Source organism: Helobdella robusta, assembly GCF_000326865.2.
Source record: "Helobdella robusta unplaced genomic scaffold HELROscaffold_1, whole genome shotgun sequence".
In the NCBI taxonomy this organism is placed as follows: Eukaryota; Metazoa; Annelida; class Clitellata; order Rhynchobdellida; family Glossiphoniidae; genus Helobdella; species Helobdella robusta.
The window spans coordinates 823,706-839,621 of NW_008703570.1; the positions used below are offsets into that span (position 1 = coordinate 823,706).

The following is a 15,916-nucleotide window of genomic DNA, read 5'->3' on the forward strand; positions in this document are numbered from 1 at the left end:
GGTGGATTTCTAATTTTAAATTTTCAGACAGAAAAATTTGTATTTCAAAACCTGTGCTGCATGCACATCACATGTTACTATGTTTTTATTGCTTACGTATGTTAAATGCATGTTTGTTTCCATGTGTATTTACTGATAGGGGCTGTCCATAAAGGATGTCAAGCTTTTTTAAAGTCTTTTTGACCCCACCCCTGCCCCTAGTGACACAAATCGACCAACTCCCCAAAAATAAGCATGTCGCAAAACTTTACCACCCCATTAAACAACGTAATTGTTCTATGCATTTTATTTTTAATTGATATCAAAATAACGAATGACATGTTTATATGACGATAGCTTGATATCTAAATGCTTTACCGTAGTTAAAATATAACGAATTAATATAAAAGATAACGAATTGCTTTTCTCACGAAGGCTGGCCAGATGCTGTGAAACTGAAACCAACGGAATACATGGAATTTTTTTTTGGTATATTTGGTAACTCTATTTTTGTTTATTTAAAAAAAGGGACATCACACTAGAGTTTACTCCCCTCCCCCTTGTCCAAAGTGTCACAAATATTTAGACCCCCTCCCCCTTGAAGCGGGACATCCTTTATAGGCGGTCTCATATCGATAAATCATGATTTACGTATATATCTAATTTTACGAAAATCTATCTCTTTTGGATTTGCCGATATCGCAATGTATTGATAAATAACGTTGCATCAGTATCTTAACTCCTCAATGCTTCGGTAAAACCTCTAAACATTGTGGATTTTCCGATACTGAACTACCAAGTTCCCGATAACAATCTACATAGGGAACAGGTGTCTGACACCTGTTTATTTTCAACTTTGACATGGGAATATTGATTTTATCAGGACCAATATATCTCCCACGTAATGTTATGTGTATGACTTAATGTAAGCAATATTAATACCAATATAGTTAATTTACTCAAAATTCATACACCTCAATGTTTATTGAGTTATACTCAAGTTTGTCCTGTTCACAACCTATCATTACTAAAAAATAAGTGATGTTAAATAATATGTAAAAAATTTGAGTTTTCTTATTAAGTTATTAATAGGGATGTAATGTTTACAACAAGGTTTTAATCTGGGTTCGAAACAAGTGTAGACAAGCTAAAAAAAGCCACGGACACCAGTTACTAAATGTTATCGATGTACAATTCAAACTTCGGCCGAATTTGTGTTTGTAGATTCAGTTGAATCCGAAATCGTTCGAATTTGCAAAAGTTAATAAGGAATAACCCAACCAGAAATGTTGATCTTAATTACGGGTCATCATTTACACATTTGTTAGAAGGCAGAATATTATTGCATCAGTTTTTGTTTGTCGCCGATAAACTGGTGGAAAACGTTAACGACTACATAATATGTTTAAGGCAGAGTATGGAAGTTTAAGGAATGTAACGAAATAAATTATACGGTACAACACGAGTTTCGTTTTTAAACCTTTCCCGTTTTAATTCTGCCTCAGCAAATGAACACGGGATAAAATCATCCATACTTCTTTAATCCTCCCTTAATAGTAAGTATGAAAAAGTGAAATCATGATCGGTAGAGACACATCATGAACAAAATTATATGGCATTTATAACAACGTATAAACATAAAATGTTTCATGAAACAAAGAGCAAAACGAAAAAAAATTAGCCATCATAAATTAAATGAAAATGAATTAAACAAAAATAAAACTAATGGAATCTTCTGAGGTAACGTGAACTAAGAAGTAACAACCAATGAAAATCCAAGTTATTTACATATATTTCCAGAATATGCTGCTTTCGTTTTTCATTCAACATGCAGCGCGCACACCTCCACAGCCACGCACAAATTTATATATAAAGACATTTAAATAAATAAATATATATATATATATATATATATATATATATATATATATATATATATATATATATATAAGTTAATATATGTATACATACCCCTAGCATGAGCGTTAATACGGAAATCCGAGAAAAGGGAAAAAGGAGTGAAGGATGGTGACGGCGGACGATAGAGCCGGAAATACGAAAGCTTTAACTGCCAGTCAACATAGTATGGTGGTCAATTTTTGTCAGGATGGGCAGTTCAGTGACGTTCACAGTGGTGCTCGCACATACAAACGCGCGGCATAGACAAACAAAAACACACACGCACACGCAACTCACACACACACAAACACGCACGCACATACATTCAACGCTTAAAAATTAAAATTAACATGTAAAAATGATTTACAATTGTTCGTTGCCACACGTGAAATAAACAACGTAATATGCTGATTGAGAATATTGTACTATATAAACAAATAAAGTTTAACTTGGCGAACATAAACTTTTTACTGTAAATAAAAAAATTAAACACCATAGTTCGCAACGTACAAATCATATTTACAACGGAAAATGTCATATAACAAACATATAATCTGTACCATACAAAATTAAATCGTCTCTGTCAAACAAAATTTCACTAAAGAGTGGAATGGATAACAGATTATTATAAAATGAGGTTAACGATTCCATTTCTATGATTAGCAACTACTTTCTTTGTAAATAAACAGAGATATTAATGATATTTCAAAGAATACCAAACATAAACACAACATCATAAATTACTATACTACGCATGTCGAAATGTACGCAACAAGTCATTCAAATTACTGAATGAAACAGCGTAAGTTACTTAGTTGAACGAATATTTTGATGCTTTCAGACTTGATTACTTCTCTTTCAACACATATAGGTCAATGTATGATTTTAATGGCATATCAATACGTGTATATATATATATATATATATATATATATATATATATATATATATATATATATATATATATATATATATATATATATATATACATATATACATATACATGTAACAATAAAGGACATACGGACAGTTTGGACACAATGAGAAACACATAAAAACATCCGAACGCAACAATAACAACGACAGCAAACCATAAAATACAATCGAGTTTAGCATCTTGTAAGAATTGATATAAAATTATATTAGCGAATATAAAAAGAGAAAGTGAAGACATTGCTATATAGATTGTGGGCTCTGCTATAAGATGCTTTCTGATGATGGCTTGAAGGTTTTCAACGTTGATTGTTGTTGCGTCGGTGGCAGGCTGATTCGCTGCTGTTCATCCATAAGCAACAAAGGTTTCCCTGATGATGAAGTGAGCACTTCATCCTTGCTCTGCCGACCTGATAAATGAGGCTGCTTGCTTTTTGAGCTTGCTTTGAAAAAATTTCTCATTTCTCTTTTAGACTTTTTTCTGCTTCTTGCTCTTTTCCTAGTGAGAAAAAGAAAGCTCTAAAATAACTGGACTTAATAATTTGAATTTGTCATTAGATTAAATTTAAAAAATATTATCAAATGACAAGTCATAAACCCAGCATTTATATTTTTTAAACTGCATAGCATAACCCTCCTGTCAGTTTTGATTCCAAAACAATCGCTTTCTAACAATCCTATACCGAAAAAGCTTCTTTGTTCTATCATGCATAAAAAAAAACAAAAACTTTAGTTTTGAACTCAAGAAACTTGATAATGATTTACGATCAACAGGAAGTTAACTAACGCTGAACATGCTGTGATTTTCGTCAATAATTGCATTTCTGATAGTCTTAATCCAATATACATATATATATACATATATATACAATTTGAAGATGAGTAAAAGGCCAACCTAATGAAAACAAGCAGGGGTAGAGCCAGCAAAACAAGGGCAAAAGCAACCAATATAGTGGTGACGGTGATTTTCATACGTGACCAAGCTGCAATAAAATCAAAAGGTTACGTTTATTAAATAAAATTTAAAAACATGAAAACCAGAATGACTTAACATAAAAATAAAATGTTTAAATGATTTCTCTTTGCTGTATGTCATTCTTCTACTTTTTGATGAAGTTATTTAATCTGCATTTTTTGCATTTTTTCACAAAATGTTGGACATTTTCTCCCTGACGCATAAATAAATACTGGCAAATAAGCATCATTAGCCATGTACTGCTCAAACGTTACCATTATGGACAAGAAATAGCATTTTAAGCTTACTTGCGACAGTTTGTAAGATTGTATTTGGCTGAACAACAAAATGGTTTACTACTAAGTCCGAACTTGTTAACAAATACATCTGGACCGGGTGTTATCGAAACGATATCAAGCCGGGTTGTTAAATAATGGAAGACCATATTGAATGGAGCCATTTAACTCTTTAGAGTATGAAAATTAGAGAGAGATTGGCTTAAGATGAAGTTTGAAGTTTAACAAAGTGAAATGCAGCAAAACATAGAAACGAATAATTTATACTGGAAAAAATAGTTTCAAACAAAACAGTTGATGGAAAGTTATCACTAGAAAATAACACAAAATGTTTTTGTTTGCAATTTTGCAGACATTTAAAAATTGTATTTTTTCAAATCAATTTCGGCAAATATTTGTTGTAGGTGAGAAACAAATGTCATCGTTATATTTGTTAACTTTTCATAATTAAAGCCTGCCATTTTTAAAAAATCATTCGTGCTATAATACCCAGCAACATAACGAATTTTTAGCTGATCGAAATACAATGTAGCATCAAACCTGCAGTCGGTGACCTGGTCTCTCGCTGGCCTCTACACTCACGTGAACACCGCGTCATTCCAAGGAAGGCAACACAAACTTTTACCATGAAAAAATTTGTTTTCATTTGAGTATAATTGGTAGCGCTAACAGTTGTGGTGTTGATTCCCTCTGAAAGAAAATCATTCGAGAGGCTGTCACCAACTGAAGACTTCTCAGATTCAAGTTCAATCAGAATGCTTCTTCGAGAGCCTTATTTCAATATTTTAAAAATATTTTTATATCATTTTAATATTAATGGACAAAAACCGCGAATGTCACAGACGACAACATGTAACTATTACAATTACAAAATGTTCCCAATAAATTTCATAGCTGGCTCAAAACAGGGGGAGAATTATCCCAAAAAGTGAGTAATGAATATAAACGATAAAGGATGTTAACTAAAAATAACGACGCAACATAATGTGGTCAAGAACAAACCAGCAGCGCGGAGAGATGACCAATTAAAAAATGCAGCCTCCTCGTGACCTTCGTGACCTTCAACATTTATGCCCTGTTCGTCATAGTTCACATCCTCGTCCATCAGAGAGTAGAGAACAATGAAGTGATGTTGGTCGTAGTTGAGGAGCTTGGGGTAGCATGGTTGGTACAACGGAAGGCCCCACGTTATGTTGAAGGAATGTATGAGGTGAACGTAACTGCAAGATAACAAGGTAGGAGCAGGCGGTCCTACATTTCAACGTGTTAACATTATGTAGAATACTCAGATCCAACACATTTTGTTGTCATTGAAACAAAATTATAACAATAATCATACCATAACAGTTAAGAACTCACTTGTCGCACACGTTATATTAGTTATACCATCAGCCATTGTACCACCAATGTGAACGTCGTAATGATCAGTCAATCTGTTACCAGTGATCGAGAGATCAGGCGAATCATGTCTAAAGTATTCACTGAAATTTCGGTTCTTCGCCGATAAGTACAAGTTGTACAGAGTCATTGGCGACAATTCATTGAGATACAATTCCGAAAGACTGCAATAAATTAAACGATGAAATAGAAATGCATTCGAGATGCAATTTTATGATGAATTTGCGGTTGAAGTGAAGAGCATTGGAATGGTCACAATTCGAAAAACATTGAACCTGAACATGAAAATTTGTTGTTCTTTTTTTGCAGCTCTGACACAGGCAAAACTGCTGACATGCCATTGTACAGTTTCGTGCCACAAAGACTGCGCTATCAGCACCACTAGATGTACGCACGTATTTCATATGAACGCGCAAACACCGAGTTTGATTGCTTTTGAGTTTTGGACAGTCAGTATTCGAACCATGCCATCGCGTAATAACATCGCGAGACATGGTACTTCTACCAACTGAGCCAACTCGCTGACTAAAATAATAAAAATGAATAAGATTTCATTTTCAACATTTTGAAATAACAACGTAAAATCAAAATTTCAACTTCCAACTTCTACGCATCAGAAGATGAAGGAATGTTTCGAATAAGACGTCTTATTAACTAAAAATTAATAAAGCATAAAAGTATGAATTTGGACGACGAAATACAGATTTTTGTAATTTCCACATTCAACTAACTTTGAAAGTAGCGAGCCATCAAAACATCTTGTGCAACTATCAACCCAATGAATGTCTTGCACCAGAGGAACGTAACAGAAACGGAAAGAGGAAATATTGAAATCTGGTGACCAGAGGACTTTAATGCTCGTCTCGTTTACGCTCAACGCCGATAGGTTAGCGGCTTTGAATATATCTGTTTTATGATCAGCATCAGCAGAGGAGTCGGTCGAAGAGTTTCCGTGGCTTCCATTTTCTGACTCGTCAGTCTCATCGTAATCGCTGTCTTTATAAATTTTAATGAAGTTCAAATTAAGACAAATAACAACAACAACAGAAGGTTCGAGAAAAACTGTTTCAAATTAAGACAGAAGAAAGAGTGCTCACCTTCCGATCCATCATTGTAATCTTTCGTTGAAAAGTTGACTTGTGCCGATGTATAATTAAAGCTTTCTCCAATTATTGATATGTACAACATGTAACATGTAAAAGCATCTAATTAAACAAAGTTTTGAATAAGTTCAACAAATATCGTGTAATTAAAACAAATATTGGTGGTTCCAGACAAAAAACCAAGGAACAATATAGTTAAACGGTTAAAATCACCAGGTTCTTCGTTGCGGTGATCGAGTTCGATTTTAACGAGATCCTTCTCGTCTATCGAAAGCAAAAACTGAATGACGTGCTGATTCACGATGTGTTGTTGGTACCTCTGAGCAATGCAATTAAAAAAATATTGAAAAAAAAAGAACTTTACACATTTTAATTAAAATGAGCTAAAAAAAAGATGCTGTAATGCGAGGTGCACTGGACATAGTGGACACACCGTACTTAATTCGAGGTTGAAACCAACACAAACAAGCACAGTTGCCGCTAGGATTACTTCAATATATTGTTACAGACGTGAGATCAAGATAAAAGCTAATAGTTATAAATTGTTAAGCATGCATTGAAGAATGAACCACTTGTAAAGTAATTAAAAAGGTTGTAAATTCATTTATGGGCGTGACACGTTTATTTGGCATATTTACAATCGGATCGGTGGCTATATAAAGAGAAGAGGTCCCAGGAACGAAGAGGGGAGAACAAGAGAAGAAGAAGACGGAACACAGAAGCGATGTCGTAGAAGTGAGATGCATTTGCATTGCATTGCAAAGTCCTAAATGTGATTCATGTAGCTATTTAGTGAAATTTATTGTTTCTATTACTGTTAGTATTCAAATAAACGTTCATCTTAGTTTGCGTTTAAAGTGGTTGAAATCTGCAACCTACGGATAAACGAACTCTTGACTATCGTTAGAAGCTACAACATGGTGCTGGAGATATAGAGATTATTGAAGCTATAACATCGGGATTGGTAGTACGAGGTCGATGAGATACAACACTGGTGTCAGAAGCAAGATTTTTGATAGTTGGAAACCCACTACAGTAAAGAACGCCAGGGCTAGAAGAACTCAAGATAATTAGTCTCACGAGAGAAGCTTAATTATTGACGATTGGTTTTATTCCTTAATTTACCTGTAGATTAGTTATTGTGCTGTATTCTAACGATTTTAACAATTGATCCCAGCAATACACACGAGTGATTGCAAGCACTGTTTTCTTTCTGATAAAGTTCATATGAAATAAGTCTGTTCAGGAGTCAGGAATCTACAATCAATCTCCATTTAGCGTCCAGAGACCCAGTTCCCCAGAGGTAGAACGTTGTTTTCTTTGCCATCAACTTTTTGCGCCAAATTAGGCGATCAGTTGTATCCATTTCATTTAAATTTAGAGCTTTCATGTCTTGCTCGATTGTTTGCGACCAGGACTTCTTTGGACGGCCTTTGGGACGTGTGCCAGGTACTTCAACATCTGCAAGAGAAGTTATGGCACTGTTTCCACTTTGTTTGACATAACCAAACCACCGCAGACGGTGTTGCCGGCATTCGTCCTTTATATCATCTAAACCAGAACGACGCAGGATTTTGGTAAATTTGATGTGGTCCTTCAGACTAATTCGTTGTCATTGGCCATGTTTCTGCACCATATAACAACACCGGACGTATCACAGATTTATTAAGTCTTGATCGTAGTGGTAGTGAGATGTCACGCCGCATCATTATAGAGGCAAGGAGATAGCATTTATTCCAGGCTGCACGTATGCGTGCTCGAACGGCTGCTTCAGCTGTTCCAGTACAATCTAGTACATCCTTTAGATATTGAAACGATGTGACTTTCTCTACCTTAATGGCTTCAAAAACATTGCTATTTCGAACTTGTTGTTGTAGATTGATGCAAGCAGGACAAACAAAATTGGTCACTTTAGATAAAGTACCAATTATTTTTGAACAACGTTTGTGACAGCACTGGTTACACTGCTGACACTTGATTGAATTGTTACCTACACCAGCTTTACAAACTGAACAGGGCCATCGTCCAGTAGCTGTGGATTGGATGGGTTCACCAGTATTCATTGCTATTGTTTTGCTGATGTTGACTTTGAATCCATAATCGGCGAGTCTGGTGTTCCAATCTTCAAACATCTGTGCTGCATTCTGCTCAGACGTGGCTGTTAAAACGATATCATCAGCATATATAAGATTCCAAATGTCACCAGTGCGTATCGGTTTTGTGATTTCTTCCATCACAGTCATAAATAACAGTGGACTGAGAATCGAGCCTTGGTGAACTCCAACGCCGATGTCAAATGCATCTGTGTTTCCAACCGTTGTGCTGACGAGAGTCTTAGTATTCGTATACACTTCCATCACAAGTCGAACAAGATATATTGGAATGAGTTGTCGACGTAGACTCCACCTGATTGCTTCACAGGGAACTCGATCAAATGCTTTTTCAAAGTCTACAAAAATGTGTGATAGTTGTTGATGCTTTGCGAGGTACTTCTCTTGCAGTTGCCGAAGGATGTGAATTGCATCAATTGTTGATTTCTCCGCTAGGAAACCAAATTGATAATTTCCGATTGTGATGCACGACGTTAATCTTCTCTCAATGATTTTCTCGACAATTTTCAAGGAGTGTTGTAACAGACGCATACCCCGATAAGATGAACAGTTCAATGGATCACCTTTGCCTTTGTATAGCGGTACTGTCAGGCTATAGTTCCTTTCAGTTGCCAATGAGCAATTTTTCCACACTTCACGGCAAAGTTGTAGTAACGTTTGAATACCTGCAGTACCAGATACTTTGATAATGTCATTTGTGAGTCCAGAGGGCCCTGCTGCCTTTCCATTCTTGATATCTTTCAGAGCTTTTGTAAGCTCCTTTACAGTGATGTCTGGAATCGGACCTTCGATGGGTGGAGCGTCAAAGTTGATATTGATGGGATTTGTTTCATTTAACAGACGGTTGAAATATTCTTTTCACTGTAGCTTGATCTCATCTTGTTCAATTTGGTCGTTTTTGATATATGAGGCACCATTTATGTCTTTTTCGTACGCTTTGCTTGTTTTGCTATACGATACAGAGATTTCATTTGTTCACCTTTGCTTTTAGTGAGCCACTCTCTGCACTGATCTGTCCAAGCCAGTGCGACTTGACGTCCCGCATAGTGGTTCTTCTCACGAAAAATTTTGTGGTCATCAACAGACTTTGATTTTTGCCATTGCTTGTATGCAGCTTTCTTTCCTTCAAAGTGTAACATTTTTTGTCAAAGCTTTTTTTATTCTTTTTTAAAAAATCAGAATCTGACAAATCTGACAAACGCAGGCGAAAGTGAGAGTGAAAGAAGAAAGCGAGAGTGAATGGGAAGGAGAGAGTGAATGGGAAGGAGAGAGTGAATGGGAAGGAGAGAGTGAATGAGAAGGAGAGAGTGAATGGGAAGAAAGCGAGAGTGAATGGGAAGGAGAAAGTGAATGGGGAGGAGAAGGTGAATGAGAAGGAGAGAGTGAATGGAAAGAAAGCGAGAGTGAATGGGAAGAAAGCGAGAGTGAATGGGAAGAAAGCGAGAGTGAATGGGAAGGAGAGAGTGAATGAGAAGGAGAGAGTGAATGGGAAGAAAGCGAGAGTGAATGGGAAGGAGAGAGTGAATGGGAAGGAGAGAGTGAATGGGAAGGAGAGAGTGAATGAGGAGAGAGTGAATGGGAAGAAAGCGAGAGTGAATGAGAAGAAAGCGAGAGTGAATGGGAAGGAGAGAGTGAATGAGAAGAAAGCGAGAGTGAATGGGAAGAAAGCGAGAGTGAATGGGAAGGAGAGAGTGAATGGGAAGAAAGCGAGAGTGAATGGGAAGAAAGCGAGAGTGAATGGAAAGGAGAGAGTGAATGAGAAGGAGAGAGTGAATGGGAAGAAGCGAGAGTGAATGGGAAGAAAGCGAGAGTGATTGGGAAGGAGAGAGTGAATGAGAAGAAAGCGAGAGTGAATGGGAAGAAAGCGAGAGTGAATGGGAAGAAAGCGAGAGTGATTGGGAAGAAAGCGAGAGTGAATGGGAAGAAAGCGAGAGTGAATGGGAAGAATGCTAGAGTGATTGGGAAGAAAGCGAGAGTGAATGGGAAGAAAGCGAGAGTGAATGGGAAGAGAGCGAGAGTGAATGAGAAGAAAGCGAGAGTGAATGAGAAAGAGAGAGTGAATGGGAAGGAGAGAGTGAACGAGAAGAAAGCGAGAGGGAATGAGAAGAAGGCGAGAGTGAATGGGAATGCCTTTCCGAGAATGGGAGGGAAACGATAACATGTTGGGGTACAGTACGGTAAATGAGAAAGAAATTAAAAACTTAAATGGAAATAGAGGGGAATTTGAATAAAAAAAACCTATCCCCGTCCACCTGTTAATGTGATTTTGAGCTGGGAGGAAAATGTGACAACTGAGTGAAATTAAAATTGTCTAAATGAAGGTGACAATGCGATTTGATGCAAATATCACGCTCGACTCACCAAGATTAGTCAAAAAATATGGTTGATCAGGGAAAGGACTAAAAACTTGCTTGTACTTAACTTCGTCCACTTTTTTATATTTGATGTACACGGCACTTGTTTCTATGATCTCAGATGCTTTTTTTATCTTCCAAGATATTTTGGCTCCCAGTTCCCGTAATAACTTTACGCTGACGTTCTGAACAGTAACTGTCAAAAAATAAATGCGGTTAGAGAAAAAATATGACTTAGAGAACAAAACATGTAATAGAATGAACAACGTTAAAAAAATCCACTAAACCGACCTGGATTATTGTGCATATGAATCTTAACCCAGACCCACTGGGAATCAGGAAGTGTGGGGTAACCTACATTCGTTGCTGTCAACACACGAACCTGATACGACCCATTGCTATCTAAACCTTCAAATTATTTTGCACTTTTCGCTAAAACACTTTATAATTCAATATAACATTTGAAGGTAAATTTCCTCATAAGAAACAGACTCTAACAACGCAAAAGAAATAATAATGGTAAAGTGAATAAAAAACAGAATTAATAGTAAATTCCGTTTTTTTATAACAGCCTCAAATTTACTCTCAAAATTTTATTAAAAATAGGCTACGCTAGCTTAAGAAATGTGAGATGTTCTGTAAATATATTTCTTTAAAAGCAACAAAACTAAGAACAATTAAGAGCAAGACTTTGTGAGGCAATTTGAATAAAATGAACCTTAATCAGAATAACAAAAATACAAGTAAAAGAAAAATAAAGAGTGAACAACTGAAATTCAACACAAACCATCAAACAAGTAGCTGAAGCTATCTCCCGGAACCTCATAACTCTTTATCAAATTTTTTTCGTAGTTAGTGTTATAGACCCTGAAATATACCTGCAGAAAAATTCGTATTTTAATTAGATTTGCATATAAAATTATAACTGACGTTCATGAGGTCATTCAAATGAAATAGTAAAACATAATCTTGTTCTCTAACACAAGAAACTCAAACTAGTTTAGAAGAAACTGGTCCAAACAACATTCAGTGATGGAAGGTATGTATAAGCACCTTGTGTTTTGCGATGTTGCCTCTTGCCTGCTCTGCCAGCAGCCGGGTCCATCTTGCCATGAAACTGTTACTGCCTCGCTTTTCCAGCATCGTTCTCGGAGCACATATGGGCACTAGAAAATATTACGGCATGTCTTTCACCAAAATAAAGACATATTATTATACATAAATATAAATAGATGTTGAAGGACACGTGTGTGAGATTGTGAAGACATGAAGAACGTTTCAATCATACACGCTCCCCGCATACCAAGTAACATATTATATTACTTGAGAATTTATCGTTTTAATTTTGTTTATTTCTCGTATCTTATTATTTAAGAATTTTATCTAACCCTCACAAAATTTTTATCATTCCTGCTCTCAGTCATATATCAAATGTTAGGATTAAATACAAAGGATTTGAATAGGCAGATAGGCACGTCAACTTAACTGCTTTTATAAGTAACAACTAACTGGCATGTTACTTCAAACTTGGACAGTTATTAAATGTAAAATATTCAAACAGTACTCTGTACTGTCATTTGACCTCAAAATCTTTCTGAGTTCAATTACTCTCTGCTTCTATTATGATATAAAATTTACCTCAGACGCATTTGTACCAAGCTGAGCTATCCAATATTGTCCACGGAGAGATAATGTGAAGAGGTCTTCATGTTTGGAATGCAGAAAGCACAAGAGCTGCTCGTACTTGTGCAACATCTATCTATCTATCTTCACCATCACAGAAGATGGAGGCACTTGACAGCCCTCACGAGTAACTACATGACTTTTCTCCATACAAACATTCAAAAAAGAAGCTCCGAATTTTATTACAATTGGTTTATTATAACCGACTCTTATTAATTGATCCTGCATTTTATAACTACCAGACACGTTGTTGAACAGTTGTTACAATAATACGTTAAATAATACATTTCAAATTAGAACTAAATTTTAAATGAATTCAATTAGAACTAAATTTTAAGTGAATAGCATTAAGATAAAATTGAATAACAACATTTAACAGGTCAACGGCATATTACCATTTTCAGGACTGATGGCACTGACGGTTTGTGACACTTCACTAACTTCTGTGGACTTTGAGATGGCAATGAGATAGAAGGAGTACATCTTGAATGACTCCAGCCCGATCATGGTCACGTTGACTTTTGACCCCAATATAATTTCAGTCATATAATATTCCGGAAAAGCTGTTCCAAAAAATAAAAAATTGTTTTTCAAATATTTCACCTAAATGAATGAATGTAAAACTCATTAGTTTTTTGCTACGTCATCAAGCAATAAGAAACACTTTTAATAGTTTCATTATTATTGTACATGCAATCTCAAAAAACCTTCTCAAAAAAAAACCAATTAAAATCCAAATTTAACGTTTGCCAAACAAGTTATTTTTCATGTCTCAAGCAAATAGTTTTTTACTCAAATAATAATAATAATAACAATTTAATTTTTCAGACATTGGATGTTAAGTTGAAAGATGTAATCATTTGGAACAGAAAACATCAATATTCTTTGTATAGAAATAAAGCAGGTTGGTGTGGAAACTTGAATGCAATGATTTTTTTTTTTATTTATTATTATTCTTTAAAAATCAGGATCTGACAGACGCAGAAACTGTAACAACATGCAAGGCAGTGATTTTAGAATAGAATTATTGATTTATGAACAAATCTATGAAACTAAGCTGTTTAAAACCTACAATAACATACTTTCAATGCAGAGATAAGATTATGAAAAAAAAATTGAAGGTTATTGGTGAGATGAAATTAAAAAAAAGCAAACAAACTTTCTAAGAGTCCATAATAAAGAACGTAATTGTCCACATCTGCATCAAGAGATTTATCCCATGTCAATAATATTCCATCTTTAACTGTTTTCGCCTTCAGATTGGATGGCGGGTAAACTCCTGCAAGAAGCATGAAGTGCAACATGAGGAGGCATGAAAGTAATAACAAAACCAAATAAAAATACCGCTAACAAAGCAAAAATAAAACAAATATTTGAAATTTTAGTTGTTATAATGTTAAAAAATCAGCAGTCTTTAACAGTGCGGTTCATATCAAATATTCTGATTAAAACGTCAGGCACGTTTCAATGAAATCTCCATGCAATCTCTAAATAAAGCAGCAAAAGTGCACTATGACAAAATGATGTCAAGTGGGTCATGTTTGGAGTTCCTCAGCGATCAAGGGTGGGGGCCTCTCCTGTTTTCGTTACATCAGGCTGATATGTTTCAAACTGTTATATGTTATTAGTGAACATCACAATGTTCACTAATAATGTACAATTCATCGATCCAATTAAGTGTAATGCAATCTTTGAAATATTAGTCAACAGATTTGCTGCTACATTGCTAAAATCAATAAATGAATGATCAAGAGCAGACTAAAGTTAAACGGAAGTTAGCACCAGACAACAACTGATTCGTTGCAACTGCAATTTTGAATAATCTGTGAAAAGTGGTGTTACAACTATTATGACTATCAAAGATGACATCGAGCAGTTGGTTGAGTCGCCATAACAAGGATTAGGCTTAAAACATCGAAGACGTCAAATGCAGAAAATGTTATTAGTCGTTGACTAGTTTAAAAAAGTGTGCGATTTGTGAGGGTTGAATAGCCGTTGCTCCGTTTGAAAAGTTTGCTCCGTTTGCTCCGTACGAGTGGCCATTTGGTTTTAAGCATGTACATAAGAAAGCTTGAGTTACAATTTTTCATAATATATATTTCAATGTTAACATTATCAAAGATAATAAATAAAAAATAAAAAGAATCAAAATAATCCAACCTGACTTGAAGAGGAAATAGGTAGCAAAAGCAGAGGCAAGTTTGTTTTGGACGCGGCACTGGTAGACACCTTCATGCTGCTGCGACACTTCATCCCACTTTATAATACTGCCATACACTTTGCTATCGGCATCCATGTATGTCTGCATTGCAAATTATTGATCTATTTTTTAAAAGAATAATGGATAAAAAATATAGGAACAGGATGAAGCGAAAAATGATTAAGCAATAACTATTGTCAGCATTGTACGTACATGAGGTATTGAATGATAATTAAATTCGCAGAGTTGTTACGAGGCTGGCGAGTTCGCCATGCCATGCATCTTGCATGCATTGTTCTTGTGAGCCACCTTGTTTGTGCAAATCTTATAAACTCTGCCGTCCGCGTGTATACAAATGTCGTGAGACACAAAAGTATAGAACGATTCTAGAACAACATAAAACGTGCTCTAAAGATATCTCAGGTAATAAACGCTACCGCTGAATGAAAAGATTCTGCTCATCAATTTTAACAGCATTTAAATAAATATATGATTTCATTCAAAAGTTATGCTGATAATTTTTTTTTTATTTTATAAATTAATTTAAAAAATATTTTGTATAAAACAATCTAAAATGAATTTGGATGAAAACGAAATGACGAGACCTCGAATACACTTGACGCATCGCTGGGTTTCAGCTTGTTGGCATTCTTGTACCACGTGATGTTGACCTGTGAAGTCGTGGAACAGGGACACAGAATGCTGAGTGGCGTTCTCAGTTTGAAGTGCACGTACTTCACGTCAGCAATCTGCAACTGAGGTACCTCTGAAGTAAAAAAAATCAAACCGCTAAAAAAATGATGAACACAATTTTTAACAATCATTTCCGAGTGGCGCATTTCATGGCTCATCTACTGGAGAATCCTTTAAATAGCTTCCCTTCATTTATGCCCTCAAAGTATCTCAACTATTCTTTCTAGTTACCATTTCAGACAACGAATCATCTATTTTCAAATTCCTCATTATTTCCCTTCTTTTTATGTACATGTTTTTCTGCCATCTTGT

General features: G+C 35.5%; 2 protein-coding genes across 2 annotated transcripts; both read right to left on the reverse strand.

Moving 5' to 3' along the window:
- Positions 1-1,445: 1,445 nt before the first annotated feature.
- Positions 1,446-12,171, reverse strand: HELRODRAFT_187775 (hypothetical protein; the record flags this gene model as incomplete). Its single annotated transcript, XM_009010469.1, has 14 exons — positions 1,446-1,877; positions 1,917-2,825; positions 2,876-3,310; positions 3,707-3,794; positions 4,603-4,833; positions 5,065-5,313; positions 5,422-5,624; positions 6,192-6,456; positions 6,558-6,665; positions 6,777-6,882; positions 11,082-11,224; positions 11,320-11,436; positions 11,816-11,906; positions 12,082-12,171. 12 exons carry the CDS (start codon positions 12,169-12,171, stop codon positions 3,076-3,078), a joined length of 1,926 nt encoding a protein of 641 aa, XP_009008717.1. The 3' UTR covers positions 1,446-1,877; positions 1,917-2,825; positions 2,876-3,075.
- Positions 12,172-13,083: 912 nt separating this feature from the next.
- On the reverse strand, positions 13,084-15,750 carry HELRODRAFT_158384 (hypothetical protein; the record flags this gene model as incomplete). Its single annotated transcript, XM_009010470.1, has 5 exons — positions 13,084-13,274; positions 13,871-13,990; positions 14,872-15,013; positions 15,512-15,582; positions 15,699-15,750. The coding sequence occupies 5 exons, from the start codon at positions 15,748-15,750 to the stop codon at positions 13,084-13,086; spliced, it is 576 nt and encodes a 191-aa protein (XP_009008718.1).
- Positions 15,751-15,916: the final 166 nt, after the last annotated feature.